We start from the raw sequence: 27,228 nt of genomic DNA on the forward strand, positions 1-27,228 counted from the left end.
TTACATACTTTTCATCACACTGGTTCTCAGCCCCATTCCCACACTCTGTGTGTTAAGCACCGAGAAAGTTTATCCTCCTCTTCTAACACTATCCCTAGTTCACCAAGATACAAATTAGCTCACAATGGAAGGCCAGCACCTAGCAATGGTCTATCATCATCTTCTTTATTGCCCATACTATTCTGGAACGTAGCTGGACTGCGATCCAGGGTGCTATCGGCATCTTGGCTGGCTTTTGTTACTTTGTATAAGATAATGTGTTTCCAAGAGATATGGTTAACCGACCCGTTGCACATACAAGGCTATCTAACGTACCATTCCCCGGCGAGCCCATCATTACATGGCAGACCCAAGGGGGGTCTCGTGGTATATATATCTAACAAGCTTGAAGTAAAGAAAATTTCCTTTCAGTGTACCTCCTTGTACTACCAAATTCTTTTGATTATTTTTAAAAATGGTACATCATACAGTCTTATTCATTTTTATAATAATCTTACTCCCACTGAATGTGTAAAAACTGTGTCAGAAATTTCTTCTTTAATCGGTGATCAAAGAGCTAAGCACGCATCAATTATGTGTAATGTAATCTGGGGAGGGGACTTTAACATACAATTGTGTTCCTATTACAAGAAATCAGACTGTGGCCTCCTAGATGAAAACGATTGCCCCATGACACATTTTACCCACTCCTCTGTAGGAGATTCTCTTAATGCTAGCTTAATGTCGTTGGAACTGACTTACGCCAACGAACTCACCGACCCTCCAGTGGAATTTAATCCAACTTTTCACGGCAGGGGCTGTTTTAGCACCATTGATTTTATACTTTGTTCTTATTCTTTAAAAGGTACAGTTTCACAGTTTAGTACAGGATCAGAAATTTCAGGAGACCATTTCCCCAACACGATTGTGCTAACTCTACCCACGAGTGTTTCTCACCTTACAAAGATAAGCCTATTGACCCAAAAGGCATTATCCATGGCTAAAACCAACGGCTACTCAGTGAAATGGACAAGGTTAGATCCAGTGGAAACATCAAGCTCTGTGATCTCGAAAGCACTCCCCTGGATAAATACCTGTCTGAATGAGGCATCTTCCCCAGCACAAATTATTTCAAGTTTTGTGGAAATTCTGAAAGTTATACAGAAGGTTCTATTCCGAACCCGTAAACCAGGTTCCCAGACGGAGCCAGGCTGGTTCGATACGGCTTGCCGGAAAGCCTTAAACGCCCTAAAAAAAGAGCTCCACAGTTCAACCAGAGACCAAATCAAAATAGCCAAATTAAGATCCGAATATAAGCAGGCTCAATTAAGCTGTAAGAGAGACCATAAAAATGAATTATGGGCCCAACTACATGAGAGTTGCAACAACAATGACAGCTCCTTATTTTGGAAAATAGTAAAATCTCCTTTCCTATGTGAGGGTAGTTCACACCAGTATCTCGATGTAGCAGTGCCTGCGGATGAGTGGGTGACACACTTTTCCAAAATCTTCAGTGATCCCCCCCTGGAATGCGTCCCGCATTCCAACCTAGTGACCGAGTCATACGATAAAAGGGTCTATCCAATTGACCTCAACTTTACCCTTGGAGAGGTCATAAGTGCTTTATCTTCTTCAAAATCTGGAAAGGCCCCAGGTCCAGATGGTGCACCATTAGACTTATTTCTTTTAAATATCGATTTATGGTCTCCAATAATTACTCAGCTAATTGCTGCAGTATTAAAAGACGGCCTTTTGGCCTCTTGGTCATCCTCCATACTGCTTCCAATATTTAAAAAAGGTGAGAGAAGTAACCCTGCCTGTTACAGGCCCATCTCCCTCCTGGATTCGTTGGGTAAAGTCGCGGGTCGTCTAATCCTGGACCGTTTACAGGATTGGGCTACCGAAAAGAACATCATTACGGACTTGCAGTACGGATTCCGGGAGGGACTGGGCACTGTCGAACAGGCCTTAAACCTAACACTTTTGATAGGGAAGTATGTTGGAGTAAAACGGGGCAATCTATTTATGGTCTACGTCGACCTAAGTGCGGCGTTTGATTGCGTAATCCACACTAAGCTATGGTCCATCTTGGATGAGTTGGGCGTTGACCCTCCCCTTATCGGGTTTTTGCGCGAGCTTTATACTGGCGCTTCGGCTTGCGTAAGATTTGGTACGGGTGGAGAGTTAACGCCTTCTTTTCCAATTAACCGCGGAGTAAGACAGGGCTGCGTCCTGGCTCCCTTTCTATTCAATTTATACACCAATGGCTTGGAAGCAGCCATGTTAGAGGGGAGCCAGGATTTACCTACCATCAATAAGCGCCCAATTCCAGCACTCCTTTACGCTGACGACTCCGTAATTTTTGCGAGGTCCTTAGTGCAGCTCCAGAAGCAGTTGGATAAATATTGCAACTACATGCTTTCACTTGGGTTAAAGGTCAATAAGTCCAAGACCTTTATTATGCAATCAGGGCCCAACGTAAAAAGCTCTAAATATCTTTGCATTGAGCAATCAAAGCTGGAACGCGTCAGGGAATACCCCTATCTGGGCATCCTAGTAGACGATAAGTTAACATGGAAAAGGGCGTTGGTAACCAGGAGATTGCTTTACCAGCGAGCGACTTCCGCCCTCGTCTCCTTCTCCAGAAAAATGGGCAAACCATCTCCCCCCGCATTGCTTAAGATTCATCAAGCCAAATGTTTGAGCGTCGCCACATACGGAGCCGGAGTTTGGGGCTACGTAAATTCAGATGAACTACAAAAAGTTCAGAATAGCTTTGTTAAATATCTCTTGGCCCTCCCACGGAGCGCCCCCACCTATGGTTGCCATATAGAGCTTGGGATAGACTATTTAACAGATTACGTTAAATGTCAACCAATGCTCCTATGGCACCGCATATGGACAAAGCCTCAGTGCCATCTCACACGTGCCCTGGTTTCAGAATGCCTTGAGATGTCGTCCTGGAATAAAATTCCTTGGCTGGCCTACGTGGTCAACTTTTTGAAAGATCTTGACCTTACGCAGTACATCATAGAACCCACAGCCATTACTGGGATGAGTAGAAAAACTCTGAAACATCATTGCCTTAATCATTTAAGGGAACTCCGTATGTCTGGCGAGATATCCAAACAATCCAATGCACATATCATGATGACCCAGGTGTCTTTAGGAGTACAGCCTTATCTATTGCACCATTTATCCAACTACGAAAAATGTTTATTAACTAGGTTGCGTTTTAACTTATTTTTCCGATTGGTTACTTTTCCTAAAATGCAAATTTGGTCACACGAACTGGAGAAATGCCAATGTGACATGGTCTCCCCCCAATCAACCATGCATGTAGTATTATTTTGTCATTACTACGCAGAAATACGCAGGCGCTGGATCTTACCAATATTGCGCCAAATGGGGTTGAGGACCTGCCGCCCGGCGTTTCTAGCTTTGCAGCAGCTAGAATCACAATATGTGGCAAAGAATTTAGCCCTTTTTTTGAAATCATCTATAACTATCCGCAAAACTTTAGAAATGAATTCTACCTGAACCTTTGAATATCTGTACCGAACTTTGTGAATGAATTACAACTGTATTCTTCTGTATTTTACTTTTTTAACAAAAATTTACGAAATTAATGTTTAACAACAATTGTGATTTTATGATGAAATGTTTGCATATGATGTACTTTTTATGATTAACAAAATGGCTAATCGAATAAAGGATTTTGAATTGAATTGACCATGAGATTGCCCTAATTGCAGGACTTAGCGTTCATTGTACAGTTTCTTTTTTGTTATTGAAGAATACATTTTTTGTGTAGGATATAATTTAATTTGAATTTATATTAGATTAAATCTGTCATTTATAGATTTATATGTATTGTGATTATTGGTAATTGAAGAACATGTTAAACTATATACTAAACTATGTTTTTATTTTCAGAAAGTTGTACTTTGTCTTGAGAAAGGCGCTGGTCGCCGAAACGCGTCGACACACAACTTATTCCTCATTGTAAAGGAATTATTAATGTCACCTTTTCATGTTTACCTCCCTGGAATGTAAATTTTTAACTATTGCTTTATGATATACGTATTTTCAATTGTTTTATGTATTAGATAAATAAATTCAAGTGATTAATTTGAAACTGTGCACCTTTAGTCTTTGTCCTGTTACCATTGTGTAGGCAATCCACTGCTTCCGCCTAGGTTGCTTCTTCCACTGAGTTATTCCCTGACCTAGGGGTTCATTTTTATTTGTTCATACAGGGAACCCTTGTTTTTTACAAGTTGGGCTCCTTGGCTGATCCTTTTAACTGTAAAGTGATATGCTCTTCAATCCTATGTGCTCCTATCGCGAGGAGGCTTGGGACACCAACACCAGTAGGTCTGCGGGCAACTTGCCACCTGATCCTAGCCAAGATGAATTGTTTTATTGCTCCCCCTTCTTATTTTATTGTACCAATTGTAAGCTTTTACTGATATGATGTGTATTCATTTTGTAATGAGTTCAACCCGGCAATGGAACCTTACATGGAGGGCGTCTCAGCGTACCTGGGTGGACTGCCTGCATATATCAGTTTTAATGAGCTGTTTTATGACAGATTTATCTTGTATTTCTCTTTTATAATGTCTTTTTATTGTTTTTATGACACTGGTTGTTGAAATAAAGCATCATGATGATGACTAAAATCACACACCGGGTTCGCAGCTAAACTGCCAGTTCTGAGACATCCAGAGCAATACCACTGCCACACCCAGTGCAGTTCACCAGTTAACACTGTTCTCCAGTGTGAATAGTGAAGAAATAACTCATCAAGTGTGTATGATCTGGAGAGAGAAAGAGAGGGAGAGAATGTGTCTCTGAGTAAGAGAGAGCGAATGACAGAGAGAGAGGAGAGACAGAGTGAGATAGATCAGCCTTTTTCATAAATGCAATTCTTTTGCCCCCCCGCTCCAACAAATCTAAGGAGATATTTACCAGAAACTCAGAACTCTCTAATCCAGACAGAGTGACACTACCCATAGGTCCTCCCAGTCAATATGTAGTGCACTCAATGCCTATTTCACGGATAAATTCAAGATCATAAAAATTTGCATTCCCACCAGTTTCTCTCTAATTCCAACACTCCAAAGGATTTGAACCCGATGACAATATGCTCTTTCCAGAAATCAGTAAGGTCGCCTTGAAGGACCCACCGACGAAAGTAAAGTCAGGCTCGCCTAATAACCCTAGCCCCCCATCAGGGTTACTCTGGGGGAGGGGGTCCAGTCGTCACACTCACTCCAAGGTTCCTCCTCTGTTGTATAACCTATTAGGTCTGCCGCGGGGACCGCGAAGTGAGTGTCAGTACAGGTTACCCTCCCCCGGAGGAACCATGATGTGATATCCAAACATGTTACATACACAGAGATTGTGATCTCCAGACAGGTGGGAACCTCATACACACCTTTTCAACAGATGCAAGAAGCACGCGTCTGTTGTGATGCAACACGACTGGTTCGAGGGAGGTTAGTTCCCTAGATCCTGATGAAAAGCCAGTAGGGGCACGGCTTGAGGCATGTTGACCATTCAGGAAACTAGGTAGATGATAACGTAGATTCCTCATCATCTACCCTTTTTATTCATACCGACCTGAGCTCATAATAAATAGGATACAAGTACTAGCCAGGTTTTTTTAAGATACACTCCGTCCCCCAGGCTGCTTTCAACACCACTTCTATCCTCGTATATCTACCTACACCTACAGTGCTCCTGTATAGTCCGTAGGTCGCAGCACGCCCCGCTCCACTGCGCAACGGGGTGGAGCTGCTGGCAAAGCATGCCACCAAGAGGTAACTGTTATAAATGAAGTAAGGAGGCTGGTAAAAGGATATAAGGCATTTATTATGCACTACAGAGAATAAACTGGTGATCCCATCAGAAAGCAGGGAGCTAACTGACAAGGGAGAACACATTGAGAGATGACATCACTAGAATAGAATGCTAGACTTAAAGGGATATAGCGAAACATAAGTGCAGAGAATACAACATATCCTCTTCCCTTTGTGTAGAGAAACAAAGATAAAAGAAAACAATAAAATTTTAAAAAACTAAGTACATGCTCTTCATTATGGAGAGAGAGAGCTTACTTGCAAACAAAATCACTTAAGTAACCCGGAGGTCTTCTCACTCTTTCAGCTCTATCAGCTCCAACCACACTGGGAGGCACATTACCCTCACACTCAGCCTTCTTGTACAGTGCCACACGCCTCAAATTCCAACTCTCACCGTTAAATAGGGTCACAAACCTTTTATGGACAGACTTGATCTTAAATGGTCCTCTAAACTTCGTTAACCCAACGCCCACCCGACCAGGTTTAACTTTCACCTAGTCATTCACTGCTAATTTACACTTTTCATCCGGTTTATTCACATTGGCAGGATTGGCAGGATTGACAGAAACCCCAGCGTTCAGATACTCCTTCATCCATGCTGCAACAAGCTTGGTACCAGCTGAACGCCCCCTCATGATACTAAAAGGAATCATACCAGTCACACTATTTTCAGTAGTCCTGTAGGCCCAAACTAGATCATTAACCAAACCTCTCACATCCGTCCTAGAAGAGATCGCCATCTGAATCGCACCTTTAACCATCCGGTTCGCCCTCTCGACAATTCCATTCCCCTGGGGGTTGTAAAGTGAGGTCCTGGAATGTGCAATGCCACACTTTCCTAAGAAATTAGCCATTTCCATGGAAGTCAATTGTGTCCCATTATCGGTGATAATCCTTGAAGGAAAACCTTCCTCCCTAAAAATATCGCTTAACACAGTAATAGTGCTGTTAGTAGTGATCTCTCTCATGAACTTAACCACCAACCACTTTGAAGAAACATCAACTACTACCAACCCAAACCTCATATCTTGACTCAACTGATAAAACGGGCCAATGAAATCAAGGCATATGGTATGCCAAGGACTCCCTGGATCTACTATCGAGCCACAACTAGTATGACTGCCGACTTTAAGTCTTTTCTCACTCTCCAAACAGTCTGTACATTTTTCTACCCACTGTGAAATTTCCAAGTCCATTCCAGGCCACCAACAAGCATTTACAATGCAACGGTTTCGCCTTTGCAAAAGTTAGAGCTATTGGCATTGTAAATGACAACATTTTTATTTATGTGTTGGTTTTGAAAACAGATAAATAAATGGCATTGTCATTTACATTGCCAACAGCTTAATCTCTCGCAAATGTAAGACCTATTGTACCCTACTGGACGAGCTCATCAGACAGCAATTACTACCACACACACACACCCAGAGCCAGCCACACACACACACCCAGAGCCACACACACACACACACACCCAGAGCCACACACACACCCACACACCCAGAGCCACACACACACCCACACACCCAGAGCCACACACACACACCCACACACCCAGAGCCAAACCCACCCACACACCCAGAGCCACACACACACACCCACACACCCAGAGACACACACACACACCCACACACCCAGAGCCACACACACACCCACACACCCAGAGCCACACACACACCCAGAGCCACACACACACCCACACACCCAGAGCCACACACCCACAGCCACACACACCCACACACCCACAGCCACACCCAGAGCCACACACACCCACACACCCACAGCCACACACACCCACAGCCACACACAGCCACACACACCACCCACAGCCACACACACACCCAGAGCCACACCCACACCCACCCAGAGCCACACACACACACACACCCAGAGCCACACACACACACACACACACACACACACCCAGAGCCACACACACACACACCCAGAGCCACACACACACACACACCTTGGAGAGCAAGCACAGCGAGGGGGCAGGGAAGCAAGCACAGCGAGGGGGCAGGGAAGCAAGCACAGCGAGGGGGCAGGGAAGCAAGCACAGCGAGGGGGCAGGGAAGCAAGCACAGCGAGGGGGCAGGGAAGCAAGCGCAGCGAGGGGGCAGGGAAGCAAGCGCAGCGAGGGGGCGGGAAGCAAGCGCAGCGAGGGGGCAGGGAAGCAAGCGCAGCGAGGGGGCAAAGAAGCAAGCGCAGCGAGGGGGCAGGGAAGCAAGCGCAGCGAGGGGGCAGGGAAGCAAGCGCATGAAGTGGGTGCGTAGAATTACACCATCCGGACTCCTCTTACTGGAGAAATGTCTGCTTCTGTGGGGGCCTACAGAGTGCCGCTCTTTTGGAGAATAGAGTTGGAACCTGGCTCGGAGGAGGGAATGTCTCTAACAGTACTTGCAGATGGGAGCATTTTGGGAAAGCTCTGGGAGAAGGGAGCGTGTGTGCAGATACCTCACTGCCTTCTCGGTCACTGGGGACACTGTCACTAAATAATGAGAGTCTCTGCATTGTAGTTTTCCAACTAAATTCTGTGCTGGACTGTCAAAGACATAGACTAAAAATACCCTATTCAGCAAACTGGGGAGAGGGGTTGGCCTAACGGCTAAGGCGCTCGACCTCGGACCTCGGACCTGGGGATCTGGGTTCGAGTCTCGGTAACTACGCCAAAAAACCCCTGTGATTCTGGGCAAATCACTTAATCTCCCCGTGCCTAAAATGAATGTGTGTCCTCATGTAACGTAACTGGTGCTATGTAAAGCGCTCTGATAACTGATTCGGTTCGGTTCTAGTTCGCGCTATATAAAATTCAGCAAAAAAAAAAAAAAAGGGTGAATATGGATACATCCTTCATCAACGCCAAGGCTTTACTTGGGCGGGGGGTTCTTACAGATTTGATAGGTGGAGATGATGTTTGGAGTCTTATGGGAAGGGGACCCTTATGGGACTGATCACTAGCCAATAGTGGTCAATCGACCATTTCTAGGCAGTCGAATCTATTGGCGACTGATGGTCCTCTCCAGTTTATAGAGGGGGCTGTGTCTCTAACATCATAACCTGACCAATTAACCCAGTCTCTTCGCCTATCCCGGCTACCTACGTGGGTCCAGTTCCAGGATAAGCTGTCATTATAGCGTGGTTTTGGAGGGTAAAAATAAGCGAGTCTTTTTGTGTCGACCCCGTCATTATCGACTTGCATACCCCAGGAGCAAATTTGCTCAGCTGTGAAAGGGTCGTCAAAATTAACTATGACGCAGTCGCCGGAAATTCTTTCAGGCTCATTGCCTATCCACGGGACCCTACGGACCGTAGAAACCCTGGTTGTAGAGTACGGTGGTAGAGGTCTATTCGTGGATAACCAGTGCAGCACCTTGTTTTTTAAAGACCATTCTGGTTCCTCCGCGGTGGCACTCAGCTCGGGAACCCCGGTCATATTTACCACAAAGGGACTTGATTCTGGTGACAAATGTACTGGATACCCACCCCTCCCCCTTTGTCTGTTGTTAGTAATTTTACCTCCTGAAGGCTTAGTTTGATTGTGTTTCAAAATGGTGTTGGGGACTGGAGATTTGGGAACCTCTGGAATTTTTGTTGTCACTAATGGTTTTAATATCACTGGGGTTTTTTTGTCATTGGGATTTTCTTAGCCCCTACTGGTGGTGGTTTTGATTTAGCAGTTGTTACATCAGCGGGGGTTTTTGGGGCTTTTGTGGCTTGTACCCCAACCTTGGAGGTTTTAGTACACGCTAATAGACCCCCTATTTGAGCCGTTCCCTCCCCCTTGTGGGCAATTGAGGTTTTGGTCAGGGTGGCTATCTGCTTTTCAAGCTTAATAAGGGACTGTTCGATGGGTTGCAAGTACGTTTTAACTAAATCGCCTAATCTGACTAAGAGTTGGTTGTTTATTGCACACACTTTGCACCCTCCGTCCGTGGTGCAGTTTGGACTAAGATTTGCAGTGTTCGAGGAGAGGTTAATAGTTTCAGTGGGTATAGTGTTTAGCTCTCTTAAAGTTGGACTAGCTTGACCTACTGAGTGAATTATAGGTTGCTTTTTATGCTTTGGGTGTATCTTAGGGTGTTTTACTTTATACGATTTCTTTTTGGTTTTTTGCTTGGGAATAGCACCCTCCCTCAAACCCCTACTAGGAGCTAAACTAGGGTCCTCCCGGGTCGGACTTGCAAATAGATCGGGGGTGTTTTCTAGCAGCAAAGATGATTCAGTGTCCGTTAACTCGAGTGAGGCAGACAGATCGACCATTCTTGGCATTGTGTGTGCTTCTGCGTGAAATTCAGCTTGCCCTTCCAACAAGGGCCGACTTCCTGATGCTGTGTGGGAGTGTTAGCTACAGCTATAGAACCTAGCGAGGAGCGCTTGGCCTGGGCCAAATCCATCGATACCCTGCGTTCGAGTAGGATTATGCCCTGGTCAATGGCCTCGTTCGCCCTAGTTATATAAAGGTCAATTGGGCCGGTTTTAAGTGCGTTCCCCTGTGCCGTTTTACTCCTGCTACCTCTAGTAGACATAGTTGGTGGTCGGAGGTATCAGTGTTATAGCAATAGGGGAGAAGCAGAGGATAATTTCCAACCAACAACGTTCAGAGTAAGTAATGTCAAGCAAACAAATGTAAAGGGGGTGGCCCAGTCCAGTCTTTCCCGGTCTTTATCGGGCTTAAACGGGCCCGCCCTTGGCCCGGGTTTCGCCCGGCGCTCCCGCGCGCTCTTGCGCAGCGAGCAACTGGCGCGGTTATATTGGGATTCACAGGCGGGCAGGGCTAACAGGGGGCGCAGACCAGCTGACAGAGGTCAGGCAGGGACTCCTGGGAGAGCGAGTCCCTGCAGCGCTACACTCCTGTGCTGGTGATGAAGCCTCTCCGCCCAAGCACACTCCAGAACCCAGGGCAGAATCTCCAGACGGTGTTTCAAACCGCGCAGCGGCACCCGCGAAGCGGGTGCGGCCAGTTGTAGCGGCGAAGCACAGGTAGATAACAACGTCCCACGAAGGTCTCCTTGGCAATTTACAAAGACTCCCGCTTACACCAGGGAAGGAAGACGGTTTTGTAGATATGTGCCGTCCAGGGGGCGGGGCTAACAGGGGGCGCAGACCAGCTGACAGAGGTCAGGCAGGGACTCCTGGGAGAGCGAGTCCCTGCAGCGCTACACTCCTGTGCTGGTGATGAAGCCTCTCCGCCCAAGCACACTCCAGAACCCAGGGCAGAATCTCCAGACGGTGTTTCAAACCGTGCAGCGGCACCCGCGAAGCGGGTGCGGCCAGTCGTAGTGGCGAAGCACAGGTAGATAACAACGTCCCACGAAGGTCTCCTTGACAATTTACAAAGACTCCATATGCAAATGTGGGCCACTTTTTTTAGTGTGACCGGGCCGATTTTTAATCTCAATCCAACCCTGACAATGCACAATGCCCACAGGGGTTCCTTCGGCCAACCCCAGGGGTGACTCACTTGTAATAAAAGGAAAGGTTATGGGCTTGCAAGTGGGTGCACTTTCCAGGCCGGCATGGCAGTAGAGACTGTGAGCAGGCAGTGGCAAGTCTGAGAATTTTTTGAAAGGCTACTTGTGTGGGTGACACAATCAGTGCTGCAGGCCCACTAGCAGCATTTGATTAACAGGCCCTGGCGCACTTTACTAGGGAATTACCAGTAAATCAAATAAGGCAATCATGAAAACACCAATCTATTATATAAATTACATGGAGAGCATATGCACTTTAGCACTGATTAGCAGTGGTAAAGTGCCTAGAGTCCTAAAACCAACAAACATATGGCCAAACAGAGGAGGCCAAAAAGCAAAAAGTCTGGGTAACCCCTTTGTAAAAGCCAAGCCTAACATCCGCAATAAGAACTACAGTAAAACAGGAGAGTGGAAACAATATCAAAACAGTATTTAAAACCCAGTGCCTTAAACTGGTCGTTAATTGAAAAAACATATTATTATTTTTTTAATGATCATCAACATCTTCTATAATATTCTTTTAAAAAAAAGGCGGCAAACCAGTCGGACGTCCACCTGCAGTTATTTGCATGTTTGGAATGTCGGAGTGAATGGGCGGTAGTGGGGCGCGCGGGCGGGACGCGGAAACCTTTGTGCCTGTTGCCAGGAGACGCTCACAGGCAGTGAGGGAAGCAGAGAGCAGGCACGTCTCACCGGCGCTGCGAATGACAACACTTGAGGAAACTCCGCTCACGTCGAATGTGTTGCTAAATTTCAGCTGAGTTCATACACTTTGGGTTTGTCTCGCGAAAACCGGACTCTCCTCCAAAATATATAAAAGTATTCGGTCTGAAGGTGAGCAACAGTGCGTCTGAACAAAAGCTACGCCTGCTTTCCCATCACAAGCTTGAAGGTGTTTGCTTTCTGTTGGCATCTGAACATGAAGCTATTGGGAGTGGTGTCAACGGGCGCGTAGTAATCTAAAGGGCTTTAAGTGGGTTGAAAAAACTGTGTGTGTGTGTGGGGGGGGGCGGGTGGGGTCTCTCAAAGGTGTGTAACCGATGTAATTAAGGGCGTACCTTTAAACACATCTGTGCTTAGCTCAGTGTGCCGCCCGACTGGTATTTTGCTCCTTCTATCATTGAATCCAGATATATAATACAACAAGCAACATTACACTTACAACAAGCCAGAACGATTGGCTTTGTCGGTGCTTGTTAGTTACATAAGATGAATAAGCAACAACTATGGTTTCGTTGTATTTAATATTGAAAATTCTTCAGTTCTGAAATGGTGAGAGCTTAAATAAAGTACTATAACGATCTCTTTAAAGTTACATCAAAGGCGGTGAAGGGTGGCACTGCTGTAGAGTTACGTTTTTTTATTTTTTTATTTCTGAGGGTGAGGGCAAAACTGGAGAGACCTATAGGGACCCATCACGGCACTTGCTATTTATAACGGCCGGCGCTGAGTACCGGCAAGACCCGGCCCACTTAAAGCCCTCGTTATCTATCAATGGTCTATGGGTGGCATAGTGGCCCAGAGACCCGCTGGCCCAACTGAGCTCTAGTTATTGCTGTGTTTTACTAACTAACAGTTTGGGCAGGTAAGCTTTTCCTTTCTTGCACTATTGCCAGTGAACACTTGCGACACCACGTGAAAGTGTAAAAAGTGCTTTGTAAAATGAAATAAACCTCTAGCTTGAATTTCACCATCTGTCATACAACGTGTTTTACTTTTCCTTGCAGTCATATAAGCGATCCATCTCCAAAGCTAAATAAAACCATGCTGTTGCGGAGGTGAAACAAACCATCGAGGAGAGGGGGGTGTCCAACAAGTGCACCGAAAGAGCAAGCGGATTATTGGGAAAGTGAAAACAGCATGAGCACGCCCCACCTTTCCCTCCAATCCGAAAGTGGAGCCAGTCTAAACAAGCACCTACGAGGACACAGGGGGCGGGAGAGGACACGGACGGCGGGAGGGGGCGGGAGTGGACACGGACGGCGGGAGGGGGCGGGAGTGGACACGGACGGCGGGAGGGGGCGGGAGAGGACACGGACGGCGGGAAACAGCAACAATTTACTGTGATTGTATTGAAGAGGGTGTGACACTGACTGCAGCCCTCATTTACTGAAGTTAGTCTTCTGGCCAGCGCCATCTGAGAGGACACGGACGGCGGGAGGGGGCGGGAGAGGACGCGGGAGGGGGCGGGAAAGGACACGGACGGCGGGAGGGGGCGGGAGAGGACACGGACGGCGGGAGGGGGCGGGAGAGGACACGGACGGCGGGAAACGTGCACAGGACAGCGAGGGGGGGGGGCGGAAAGGCACACGGAGGGGGCGGGAATGGACAGACTTTCAGTGAAAGGGGAGGGAACGGGAAAAAACGTAACTCCGCCCTGGGAAAAAATCTCGGGAACGCCCCCGAATCTGGTCCGGCCTTGACGGACAGATCTCTGTTCCAATGGCTAGCCTCCATTTATGGAGCTAGCCAATGGGACAGGGGGGCGTATTCCAGAGTCCTTACTGAAATCAAGAGATTTCTCTGGAGGCGGAGCTAAGAGCTCCGCCCTCCAGCGAAACCTAAAAATTCTCTCTAACTCTCCTCTTAGTGAGGGACTGTCCTAGGTGACCTTCGTGAGCTAACTTAAATAGAGTAAACCTCACTTCCTGTGGAGGAATAAACTTATCTTCCATCAAAATCAAGAAACCATCTTTGTCTAAGACAGATAATTGTTCTAAAACTTTCAAATATGGGCGAAGTGCAGGAGATAAGCAGCTCTCTCTCCTTGCACCCTTCACAATCAATTCTTTCACTTCACTCAACACCACATCTTTAGTCATGGAAGAGTTCCACCAACTTCTACTAATTGCTCCAGCACACATATCCACTAACTCATCCACAGCAGCCACAGATCCTTCAGAATTGAGTGATTCTACCCCTAACTTGTCCACAATTTCCCAAGGTAGTGGAAGTCTAGAGAGCCCATCAGCTTGGCAGTTCTTCCAACCTGGAATATACTCAACATTATACAAATATTCTTGAATTCTAGCAGCAAGTCTAGCTAACCTTGCAGAACCTTTGCCAGCCCCGCCAGGTGAAAGAATTGTAACTAAGGGTTTGTGGTCTGTTAACAGCGTAAACTTGAACCCCCACAAGTACATTCTGTAATACTCACAACCCCATGCTGCAGCTAGAGCTTCTCGCTCGATTATAGAGTAATTCCTCTCTGCCGTTGTGAGTGTCCTCGAAGCAAAAGCTACTGTCTTGAGTCCAGATTCATGTATTTGAGCTAGAACCGCACCAACCCCCACAGCACTCGCATCCACTGTCAAAACAGATTTACGGTTTGTGTCAAACGGTGTTAAGATGCCTGCCTCACAAATTTCAATCTTGATCTTTTTAAAACACTCTTCTTGTTCCGCACCCCACACAAACTTGCATCCTTTCCTCAACAACACCTTGATCTTTTCGGTTTTCTCTGCAAAATCTCTCACAAACTTGGCATAATACTCGATGAGGCCGAGGAAAGACCTCAACTGATCTTTGTCACTCGGAGCTGGTGCGTTCCTGATAGAGTCTAACAAGTCTCTCTTGGGTTTGACCCCGTCGACAGACAAGGTATAACCAAGGTATTCAACTTCTTCTACCGCAAATTTACACTTCTCTTTCTTTAGAGTCAATCCAGCTTGTTCCATCCTTTCCAACACAGTTTTCAAAATCAAATTGTGTTCCTCAACAGTCTCTCCAAATATCAAAACATCGTCCTGGAAATACACCACGTTGTCTACACCCTTCAGTACTGCCCCCATCATCCTTTGAAATACTCCAGCTGCTGAGGCCAGACCGAAAGGCATACGTGTGAATTGATATATACCCTCCGTTGTTATGAAGGCTGTCAATGATTTGGAGTCTTGATGTAGTTTAATTTGGTGATAAGCGCTGCAGAGATCCAGCTTAGAAAAGTACTTTCCTCCTTTTAGTGACAAAACCAACTCGTTGATGTTCGGTAATGGAAAATTGTCTACTACAATGTTTTGGTTTAAGGTGCGAAGGTCCACACAAAAACGGAACTTTCCGTCCGATTTGGTCGTAATAACTACAGGAGAAATCCAGGGTGATGTCTCAATCTGTTCTATTACTCCCTGATCTAACATCTCCTTCAGCATCTTCTTCACTTCTTCCCGTGCAATGAATGGAACCTTCCTCACTCTATGTTGCATAGGTACAGCATCACTACGCAGCATAATTTTATGCACATAACCTTTCAACTCTCCAATGTGCTCATCAAACAAACCATTCATTCCATCAACAATCGAGCTCGTGGTTATACTGTCAACAACCATCACCTGCTGTGTTGCTCTGGGATTGATGATTATACCGAGGTCATACTGTTGCCCCCACCCCAAAATTGCAGGACCCGATTTAGCTACATATACCTTTCCTTTGGCAGAACGGTCTTTAAATGATACTACACATACCATAAATCCATTCACATCTATACTCTCACCCTGGTATCCACAGGGACTAATATCACTAGCTAATAATTGCACATCCTTCCAATTTTCCAAGTACATATCTTTGGGGATAATGGTCCATAATGACCCTGGATCAACCATCAACTGGACCTCTACTTTATCAATAAGAAATTTGGCCTTAGGTCTATTTCTTCTACCAGGCTCACCCTCGTTCACGCCATCTTCACCCAAACACAATATTTTGTTGGCACCTTCTACACCACTAATACTCTTCACTACTTCTTTGTTTTCTACAACAGCTACTTTAACAGCATTCGCACCCCTACACATTTTGGCGAAATGTCCTTTCCTCCCACACTTTCTACACACTTGGTCAATGGCAAAGCATCTCTTGTAATCAGAGCTATGGAAAGTACTCCCGCACCTACTGCACATCCTCCCTTGGAATCTATTCCTGTCATTGCCTGAAAACCCATTGTTAAATCTCCTCGGACCTCTGTCACCCAGATCTAGACTTTTCCTGTTCACAGCAGCAACTTCATCATGCTCAACACAAGAAACTCTATTCCCTTGTACATTTTCTTTCGTATTATCTTTTCTTTCCATCTCTCTCATGCATGCATTAGATTCTTCAACAACCTTCGCTATATCGATAGCCATTTGTAAGGTAGGATTTTTCGCCGCCCACAGTTTTCCTGCATTTTCTTATTGCGACATTGTACTATCAACTGATCACGTATCATCTCATCCCTTATTTCTCCGAAATTACATTTAATGGACAATTCACGTAACCTAGCCACAAATTGGTCTACAGATTCCTCATTCCTTTGGGGTTGAGTGTAAAATTTATGTCTCGCCATGACGATATTCACTTCCTTTGCATACTGCTTCCTCATACGGGCTTTTGCTTCTGTGTACACATTAGTTATTGCTCTTCCATCTTGGTTTAATCCAACTGGGAGATATTTGAAAGAGCGTTGACCTTCTTTCCCTAAAGCACTTAACAAGAGTGCTTTTTTTCTAGTTGCACTGAAATCTTTCCCATCAAGCGCTTCTATATAATTCTCGAAAATGTCTATCCATTCATCCCACTCAATAGGTGGATCTCCGGTTGTTTGTAGAAACATAGGGGGTACAATTACATTGAGATTTTCCATCTTACCAAAATTTTTTTTTTCCTTATAGTGTGGGCGTCAAGTGGTCAATATTCTTAGGTGTGTAGATTCCTCTAAATGGTTAATAAGTTACTAGAATTCTCACTATATCGTGTTTTCTTTTTTTTTTTTTTTTACCTCAAGCACACATTGTACTGCATTGCTTCAACATACTATGAGTAAATAAAATAAAAGTTTGTTGTTGGTTGTGTCGAATATTGTTAACTGTTGAAGTCTTTTTATTTGCCTTGTCAAATACACTGTTTTCATTAAATTGCGCTCGATAAAGCTTACCGTGTCAAGAGATACAGCTGGACTTTTTTTTTTTAAGTATACTGCCCCTCTCTCATGTCATCCGCGACAGCTGGGCTCTTAAGTACACTGCTCCTTCTCCATGTTATCCGCGACTTGCTGTTTACCCGACAAGCAGTCACGGCGTATAATTTCCACAACGCGTTACTGGGGTTGCTTAGTAACCGGAGTTCAGAGAAGATGGCGTCTACGTAGCGTCGTTACTTCATCTCCGCCTGACGCTGCCTGACGCTGGTGCGCATGTTCTCTTCCTGTGTGACGTCGGTGTGCTGTACACTCTGCTTCCTCGTATGATGGAGTACAGTTGGCACACTGGTAAGAATTCTATAGTAAGTGTTCTTTTCCTATTTCACTCGGCATGCGCAGCTTTTCAAAAGACGCAGGGCAATTTAAAAATATGTAATGAGTCTTTTCTTCGGTTCAAAGTGCATGTAAACCCAACAAAAGTTATTGTTTGACAACACCAAAGTTATTGTTTGACAAGGCCATCGTAATCGACTTGATTGCTTAAAATGGTTGAAGCGGTTAGTTAAATACGCATCCCTCTTTATTCCCACGTATTATTGGGGTGCTATGAAACATAAAAAACAAGCATTTACAATGCAATAGGTCTCGGGTTAATTAAGTTTGAGCTATTGGCATTGCTTAATATTGCAACACCAATTGCACCAAAAGTCTATAAAGTGTAGGCCAAAAAAATGTGTATTTATTTTTGTAGCAGTGGTGGCATGCTGCGCTTTAGATGAATATGTTTCAAAGTAAAGTGCGCCATACTGCGATTGTTACAATAGTTATTTGTGGATGCGTTAACAATTGATGTGTGCACTGATGGCTGGTGGTGTGTGTGCCTGTAGAAATTGTGCACTGATGGCTGGTGGTGTGTGTGCCTGGTGGAAGTGTGCACTACCGGCTGGTGGTGTGTGTGCCTGGTAGAAGCGTGTACTGACGGTTGGTGGTGTGTGTACCTGGTTAAAGTGTGCACTGACGGCTGGTGGTGTGTGTCTGATGAAAGCGTGCACTGACAGCTGGTGGTGTTTGGGCCCGGTAAAAGCGTGCACCAATGGCTGGTGGTGTTTGTGCCCAGTGAAAGCGTGCACTGATGACTGATGGTGCCTGTGCCTGGTGAAAGTGTGCACTGACAGTGTGGTTGTGTGTGTGGTTGTGTGTGTGTGTGTGTGGTGGTGTGTGTGTGGTGGTGTGTGTGTGGTTGTCTGTGTGTGTGGTGGTGTGTGTGGTGGTGTGTGTGGTGGTGTGTGTGTGTGGTTGTATGTGTGTGTGGTTGTCTGTGTGTGTGGTTGTCTGTGTGTGTGTGGCTGTGTGTGTGTGGCTGTGTGTGTGTGTGGCTGTGTGTGTGTGTGGCTGTGTGTGTGTGTGGCTGTGGCTGTGTGTGTGTGGCTGTGTGTGTGTGTGGCTGTGTGTGTGTGGCTGTGGCTGTGTGTGGCTGTGCGTATGTGTGTGTGGTTGGCTGTGTGTGTGTGGTTGGCTGTGTGTGTGTGTGTGGCTGTGTGTGTGTGTGTGGCTGTGTGTGTGTGGCGGCTGTGTGTGTGTGGCTGTGTGTGTGTGGCTGTGTGTGTGTGGTTGTGCGTCTCGAGCTGTGAATCCTTTTAAATACAAGCATTTGCAATGCAATAGGTCTCGCATTCACACGAGTTTTTGCTATTGGCATTGTAAATTACAATGCCTTCGATTTATATTTCGGGTTTTAAAACATAAATACATGGCATTGTTATTTACAATACTAATAGCGCATAGGGAAGACATACACCCTGCTGGTGCTGCTCAATCTTTCATAGCACGATCCCTTTCACGCAGAAAGGGGACTGGGGAACTCATTTACCAGTGGGTTTTCTGGTGAGATTAGTTGCTTAGTCAGAAAAGTGCCATTCTCCAGAATCAGATGGGTGTGTAATGTTTTGTTTGACATTACTTTTTATGAGTATGCATGGCATATGCTTTAGGGAATGCTACCTTGCATGTAATGTTAGGTGTCCAGAGTGTTCGGTTAGATAGGCAATTGTTTTAAGGCCAGAGTGAAATCGGCCGAACAGAAATGAGAAAAATATTAAAAGAAATGTCTGCAACAGTAGTCACCTAACCACAAGGTGTTGTACTAAAATATCACACTCAAAAATCAACCATACTGATGGCTGGCTATTATATGGCCACAATGTACCTTTAGGTTTATAGTTTGACTGCAATATTGTGACATACAACGAACCATAAAAGATCGTGAGGGCCTCGACGTGGTTCACTTGTCATTCATTACACTGAGATAATCCAGGCCCATAGAGTAGCAGGACAGGGCTAGTAACCTCCTAGCCCTGGCAAGCATGTTCGAATCAGCCCCATACTGCAGCGCACCAGCGAGCAAAGCCAGGTCGTCCATCCTGGCTGGGCCATGAGGATTGCCCTACCTCATCCACCACCACCAAAGGAAAAAAAAGTTCATTCAGTGCAAATTACAGCACTAAATTGAAAACTATGTTTCAGCACTTTCAAGCCTTTGCCTGGCCCTGAAAGCAGCCCCTTGCATGCAGCCTACATCCAAATGCCAGAATGGCAACTCTGCCCTGCTGACAGGCCCTCAACGATACCAACCTCGCCCCTCCTGCCAGTAACCCCCGTTTTAACGTTTCCTCATCTCTATAAGGGTAAGGCTGTGAGGTACAGAGCTGAGGTGGTCTCAGAAATGAAAGACACTTTGAACCCTACCACCATGGGAGCCTAGTCTCAAAGTGCGCTCTTTACACCCCCTTCACACCCCCTCCTAAAACGCACCATGCTCATGACAAGCGGCAGGGCCTAGTCTTGACGTACCGAGGAGGCGAAGGAAAGCAGGACCATCATGGGGCCTATGACAGTGTCGGGTGTCAGGCGTCGGATTAGCCACAGTAATTATGGGCTCTCTTGACCCCCTCGGTGGCAGAAATGCGAAAACGCGCCGAAAATAGCAGCACTGGAAAACTCATCTCGACAGAAATTAGAAGTGAACTTTCCGGCCTTTGCGAGTCTGTCATCACAGACCCCTGATTAAAATTCTGGGGTTGGGAGCCTTTCCCTGTAAACATAATTAATTGAGGCCGCAGTGACAGTAAATAAGCAATTTCAAATTAAACCGAAATGACGGCGTCTTCATTTGCAAATGTGAACAGATTCAGTTCAGAGATGAATGAAGTCACCGCATTAGAGAGAGACGTGCCGGGGGGAGGCATGGTGTAACACAGGGAGATGGGGAGGGGGTGGTGAAGTGATAGTCTGGTTAATCTCTACCTGTCTGTGTCGCGCTGACAGACATCTCCGAGATACCGGACTCGATCCGCTGCAGCGGATCCCGGTCTGAGCGTCTCTCCATGATGAGCGGCACCAGGTAATTAATTTAACAAGCGCACCACTGCTGTCCTAATGGCCAGGGCAAAATAACACATAACGCTAATGGGAAAACAATACCGGACTCGATCCGCTGCAGCTGCTCCCGGTCCGCGCGGCTCCCCGTGACGAGCTGCACCAGGTAATTAAATAAACAAGCGCGCCACTGCTGTCCTATTGGCCAGGGCAAATCAACCACTGTAAAATCGAACCCTCCTCCGCGCCAACAAGATTCTTAACCCCTAAAGTGCCTAAAGTGGACGGCCGCAGCCCCGAGTCTGCCGCGGCCGGTCCTGCAGTAAGGGGCACGGCGCATGCGTAAAGCCGAAACCTTCCATGGGGCACGGCGCATGCGCAAGCAGCGGGAGGTATTGCTAGCGTCTCAGCTTCCGAGGAGGACAGCGCGTTCACGCGCGCGTGGCCGGCGCAAATCGCCTTGCGCGCGGCCAGGACTGTCCTCCTGGAAAGCAGACACGCTGACTATAGGTCTTTGGCGAGAGCGAGCTTCGCTCGCTTCACCGAGACCTAAAAAGGGGTCTCTAAAACTCACCGCAATTTTGAGTAAGATGTCGATTTCCAGTTAAATGTCATTTGCCTTCCTGCAGTTCTTTGATGGTTAGAATGAGTGCACTTGCAGTTTAAGCTGTAACGTTTTTTCTTGAGGTAATCTTAAGTAGGTTTCTTCGGATTTGTTTCTTGGTTATTGTTTTTCTCCAGATCTGTTTCTTGGTAATAATCTTCACCTGTGCATTGCCGTCAGCATGACATTTTCTTCAAGATGCAGATCATTCGCGTGGTTCTTTTCCTCACCAGTGGAGTTTTTTTTTTTTTCCCCTCTGTAGTTGTTTAGCTCCTCCTGCTCATCGTCGCCATGTGTTATAAATGAAGTAAGGAGGCTGGTAAAAGGATATAAGGCATTTATTATGCACTACAGAGAATAAACTGGTGATCCCATCAGAAAGCAGGGAGCTAACTGACAAGGGAGAACACATTGAGAGATGACATCACTAGAATAGAATGCTAGACTTAAAGGGATATAGCGAAACATAAGTGCAGAGAATACAACAGTAACACTGGTGGGTGAGGGTTTTACAAGAAAATGTATTTCTTTCTCCAGCAGAGGAGGAGATCTTTTTCACAAGGCTGGGTTCCTGTTTTTGTTGACATTACATTTCCACAGACTCATAGTTTTACTGATAAAAGTGTACAGCGCACCAACTATAATGCGTGGAAACGGCATCACCTAGTGTATTGATTTGTTTTGATGGTATTATAATATTTGAATCACCAGTAGGCAGCATGATTATCACATGAATCCTCTTACTTTCAAGTCAGAGATAGAAAAAATAAACAACAAGCTCCCTGGAGGACAGAGCCTGACATTTGACCTCGGTCTTTAAATGCACAAATGTGACAAGATAAGAACAGGATGTAAAGGCTCGTGTACAGAAAGAGAGCACATGGAAGGGCGATGTAATTGAGGTTAGGGCAAAGGAAGGGAAGAAAGAAAGAAGGAAGGAAAGAAGGAAAGAAAGAAGGAAAGAAAGAAGGAAAAAAGAAAGAAGGAAAGAAAGAAACAAAGAAAGAAGGAAAGTAGGAAGGAAAAAAAGAAAGAAGGAAAGAAAGGAACGAAAGAAGGAAAGAAAGAAAGAAGGAAAGTAGGAAAGAAAAAAAGAAAGAAGGAAAGAAAGAAAGAAAGAAGGAAAGAAGAAAGAAGGAAAGTACGAAAGAAAAAAGAAGGAAAGAAAGAAAGAAGGAAAGAAAGAAGGAAAGAAAGAAGGAAAGAAAGAAAAAAGAAAGAAGGAAAGAAAGAAAGAAAGAAGGAAAGAAAGGAAAGAAAGAAAGAAAAAAGAAAAAAGGAAAGAAAGAAAGAAAAAAAGAAGGAAAGAAAGAAAGAAAAAAAGAAGGAAAGAAAGAAAGAAAGAAGGAAAGAAAGAAGGAAAGAATGAAAGAAAGAAAGAAAGAAGGAAAGAAAGAAAGAAGGAAATAAAGAAAGAAAGAATGAAAGAAAGAAAGAAGGAAAGAAAGAAAGAAAGAAAGAAAGAAGGAAAGAAAGAAAGAAGGAAATAAAGAATGAAAGAATGAAAGAAAGAAAGAAGGAAAGAAAGAAAGAAGGAAATAAAGAAAGAAAGAATGAAAGAAAAAAGAAAGAAAGAAAGAAAGAAAGAAAGAAGGAAAGAAAGAAAGAAGGAAAGAAGGAAAGAAAGAAAGAAGGAAAGAAGGAAAGAAAGAAGGAAAAAAAGAAAGAAGGAAAGAAAGAAACAAAGAAAGAAGGAAAGAAAGAAAGAAAGAAAGGAAGAAGGAAAGAAAGAAGGAAAAAAAGAAAGAAGGAAAGAAAGAAACAAAGAAAGAAGGAAAGAAAGAAAGAAAGAAAGAAAGAAGGAAAGAAAGAAAGAAGGAAAGAAGGAAAGAAGGAAAGAAAGAAAGAAAGAAGGAAAGAAAGAAGGAAAAAAGAAAGAAGGAAAGAAAGAAAGAAGGAAAGAAAGAAAGAAAGAAGGAAAGAAAGAAGGAAAAAAAGAAAGAAACAAAGAAAGAAACAAAGAAAGAAGGAAAGAAAGAAAGAAAGAAAGAAAGAAAGAAAGAAGGAAAGAAAGAAGGAAAAAAGAAAGAAGGAAAGAAAGAAACAAAGAAAGAAGGAAAGAAAGAAAGAAAAAGAAAGAAGGAAAGAAAGAAAGAAAGAAAAAAAGAAGGAAAGAAAGAAAGAAGGAAAGAAAGAAACAAAGAAAGAAGGAAAGAAAGAAGGAAAAAAGAAAGAAGGAAAGAAAGAAACAAAGAAAGAAGGAAAGAAAGAAAGAAAAAGAAAGAAGGAAAGAAAGAAAGAAAGAAAAAAAGAAGGAAAGAGAAAGAAGGAAAGAAAGAAAGAAGGAAAGAAAGAAGGAAATAAAGAAAGAAAGAAAGAAGGAAAGAAAGAAAGAAGGAAAGAAAGAAAGAAATAAAGAAAGAAGGAAAGAAGGAAAGAAGGAAAGAAAGAAACAAAGAAAGAAGGAAAGAAAGAAGGAAAAAAGAAAGAAGGAAAGAAAGAAACAAAGAAAGAAGGAAAGAAAGAAAGAAAAAGAAAGAAGGAAAGAAAGAAAGAAAGAAAAAAAGAAGGAAAGAAAGAAAGAAAGAAGGAAAGAAAGAAAGAAAGAAAGAAGGAAAGAAAGAAAGAAATAAAGAAAGAAGGAAAGAAAGAAAGAAGGAAAGAAAGAAAGAAGGAAAGAAGGAAAGAAGGAAAGAAAGAAAGAAAGAAAGAAAGAAAGAAAGAAAGAAGGAAAGAAGGAAAGAAAGACAGAAGGAAAGAAGGAAAGAAGGAAAGAAAGAAACAAAGAAAGAAGGAAAGAAAGAAGGAAAAAAGAAAGAAGGAAAGAAAGAAACAAAGAAAGAAAGAAAGAAAGAAGGAAAGAAAGAAAGAAAGAAGGAAATAAAGAAAGAAAGAAAGAAGGAAAGAAAGAAAGAAATAAAGAAAGAAGGAAAGAAAGAAAGAAGGAAAGAAAGAAAGAAGGAAAGAAGGAAAGAAGGAAAGAAAGAAAGAAAAAGAAAGAAGGAAAGAAAGAAAGAAAAAAAGAAGGAAAGAAAGAAAGAAGGAAAGAAAGAAAGAAGGAAAGAAAGAAGGAAAGAAAGAAAGAAAGAAATAAAGAAAGAAGGAAAGAAAGAAAGAAAGAAGGAAAGAAAGAAAGAAGGAAACAAAGAAAGAAGGAAAGAAAGAAAGAAGGAAAGAAAGAAAGAAAGAAGGAAAGAAAGAAAGAAAGAAAGAAAGAAGGAAAGAAGGAAAGAAAGAAAGAAAGAAAGAAAGAAAGAAAGAAAGAAGGAAAGAAGGAAAGAAAGAAACAAAGAAAGAAGGAAAGAAGGAAAGAAAGAAAGAAGGAAAGAAAGAAAGAAGGAAAGAAAGAAAGAAAGAAAGAAGGAAAGAAAGAAGGAAAAAAAGAAGGAAAAAAAGAAAGAAGGAAAGAAAGAAACAAAGAAAGAAGGAAAGAAAGAAAGAAAGAAAAAAAGAAGGAAAAAAGAAAGAAGGAAAGAAAGAAAGAAAGAAAAAAAGAAGGAAAGAAAGAAAGAAGGAAAGAAAGAAAAAGAAAGAAGGAAAGAAAGAAAGAAATAAAGAAAGAAAGAAATAAAGAAAGAAGGAAAGAAAGAAAGAAAGAAGGAAAGAAAGAAAGAAAGAAGGAAAGAAAGAAAGAAGGAAAGAAGGAAAGAAGGAAACAAAGAAAGAAGGAAAGAAAGAAAGAAAGAAAGAAAGAAAGAAGGAAGGAAAGAAAGAAAGAAGGAAAGAAAGAAAGAAAGAAGGAAAGAAAGAAAGAAAGAAAGAAAGAAGGAAAGAAGGAAAGAAAGAAAGAAAGAAGGAAAGAAAGAAAGAAAGAAAGAAAGAAAGAAGGAAAGAAGGAAAGAAAGAAACAAAGAAAGAAGGAAAGAAGGAAAGAAAGAAAGAAGGAAAGAAAGAAAGAAGGAAAGAAAGAAAGAAAGAAAGAAGGAAAGAAAGAAGGAAAAAAAGAAGGAAAAAAAGAAACAAAGAAAGAAGGAAAGAAGGAAAGAAAGAAAGAAAGAAAGAAAGAAGGAAAGAAGGAAAGAAAGAAAGAAGGAAAGAAAGAAAGAAGGAAAGAAAGAAAGAAAGAAAGAAGGAAAGAAAGAAGGAAAAAAAGAAGGAAAAAAAGAAAGAAGGAAAAAAAGAAACAAAGAAAGAAGGAAAGAAGGAAAGAAAGAAAGAAAGAAAGAAAGAAGGAAGGAAAGAAAGAAAGAAAAAAAGAAAAAAAGAAGGAAAAAAGAAAGAAGGAAAGAAAGAAAGAAAGAAAAAAAGAAGGAAAGAAAGAAAGAAGGAAAGAAAGAAAAAGAAAGAAGGAAAGAAAGAAAGAAAGAAAAAAAGAAGGAAAGAAAGAAAGAAGGAAAGAAAGAAAGAAGGAAAGAAAGAAGGAAATAAAGAAGGAAAGAAAGAAAGAAGGAAAGAAGGAAACAAAGAAAGAAGGAAAGAAAGAAAGAAAGAAAGAAAGAAAGAAGGAAAGAAAGAAAGAAGGAAAGAAAGAAAGAAAGAAGGAAAGAAAGAAAGAAAGAAAGAAAGAAGGAAAGAAGGAAAGAAAGAAAGAAAGAAAGAAGGAAAGAAGGAAAGAAAGAAAGAAAGAAGGAAAGAAAGAAAGAAAGAAAGAAAGAAAGAAAGAAGGAAAGAAGGAAAGAAAGAAACAAAGAAAGAAGGAAAGAAGGAAAGAAAGAAGGAAAGAAAGAAAGAAAGAAAGAAAGAAAGAAAGAAGGAAAGAAAGAAGGAAAAAAAGAAGGAAAAAAAGAAAGAAGGAAAAAAAGAAACAAAGAAAGAAGGAAAGAAGGAAAGAAAGAAAGAAAGAAAGAAAGAAGGAAAGAAAGAAAGAAAGAAGGAAATAAAGAAAGAAAGAAAGAAAGAAAGAAAATATGAGTTACAAACCAAAAAGCCAATGGTAAGCAATGGGTTGAATGTCCCAAGATGTCGATAGCAAACCAGAGCGCTGCGCTGCGCGGTATGTAAATGTATGCTACGAGGCCCAGATGTTGCATCAGGGTTGAGCCGCTTTTTTTGGCACAACCCTGACACAAGTTCTCATTTGTTAAATATTAAAATATGCTGAAATGTACTGATGATGGGCCTGCTGAACACGTGTGAGGTCACTTCCTGTGATGTCATCTCGCGCCTTGATGTCAGTTGCATACTGACAAACTTGGTTACGCCCCCCCCAATTTTTTTTTTTTAGGACTTGTGCCTGAAAGAGAGAACTCATGTTGATGGAGAGGAGGGGGGGTCACTGGGGTCACTGGGCTCTGTGCACTGGCTGATGGAAGCGGCAGCTCAGCGGGCCCTGCAGTGTGCTCTGCCCTGTGCACGGATGGAACACCAGCCTGCGCTGTTCGCTGCCGTGCAGCGCCCCCTGCAGTGCACTGCTCTCAGTGATGCAGAGTGCCTTCAATAACAGTGCTGCAGTTTCGTGCAGTGATGTGCTGTGCATGGAGTACTCTGTGATCTGCAGTGCATTGCTGTGTGCACTGCATCCAGTGGAGTGCAGTGCTGTGCATCCAGTGGTGTGCAGTGCTGTGCATCCAGTGGTGTGCAGTGCAGTGCATCCAGTGGAGTGCAGTGCTGTGCATCCAGTGGTGTGCAGTGCTGTGCATCCAGTGGTGTGCAGTGCAGTGCATCCAGTGGTGTGCAGTGCATGGCCCAGCATTGCTTTGTGCAAGTGATGCACAGTCCTGCCGTGCAGTGGGGTGCACTGCATCTCTGTGCAGTGCATGCAGTGTCTGCAGTGTGCGTGCGGTGCAGCCGTGCAGGGTGCAGTGGCGCTGCCCCTCCCCCCGGGCCCCGCGCGCGCGCGCACTCACTTGTGGAAGGTGACCGCGCGGCCCCGCCCGTCCCGCCGCCGCTGGTCGCGCGAGCAGCGCTGCGCCACGCAGTACCGCGTCATGTCCGGCGGGCGCGCGCCCCGGGGCTGCGGCGGGGACGGCGCCGCGGGGAACAAGCCCCACCGCCCATGGAAAGAGGACCGAGCAAAGCCCCGCCCCGCACAACGACGAGGAGCGGAGGCACAAGCACCAGAGGAGGAGGCGGGGCCAGAAGAACGGGGGAGCGCAAAGGGGGCGGGGTCAGGGGCAGGCTAAGGGCGGAGACACTTATGACTGACACATCAATACCACT

General features: G+C 44.2%; 1 protein-coding gene across 1 annotated transcript in view; it reads right to left on the minus strand.

Moving 5' to 3' along the window:
• The window catches only part of LOC144817665 (THAP domain-containing protein 5-like), a 115,144-nt gene extending 88,128 nt beyond the window's left edge, over window positions 1-27,016 (minus strand). Inside the window, exon 1 of the mRNA XM_078674395.1 lies at window positions 26,916-27,016. Within this exon, the coding sequence (XP_078530521.1) occupies window positions 26,916-26,998 (83 nt within the window). The 5' untranslated portion in view covers window positions 26,999-27,016. The remainder of the gene's footprint in view (window positions 1-26,915) is intronic.
• Between the last annotated feature and the right edge of the window lie 212 nt (window positions 27,017-27,228).

This window comes from Lissotriton helveticus, chromosome 2_1 (genome assembly GCF_964261635.1).
Source record: "Lissotriton helveticus chromosome 2_1, aLisHel1.1, whole genome shotgun sequence".
Lineage (NCBI taxonomy): Eukaryota > Metazoa > Chordata > Amphibia > Caudata > Salamandridae > Lissotriton > Lissotriton helveticus.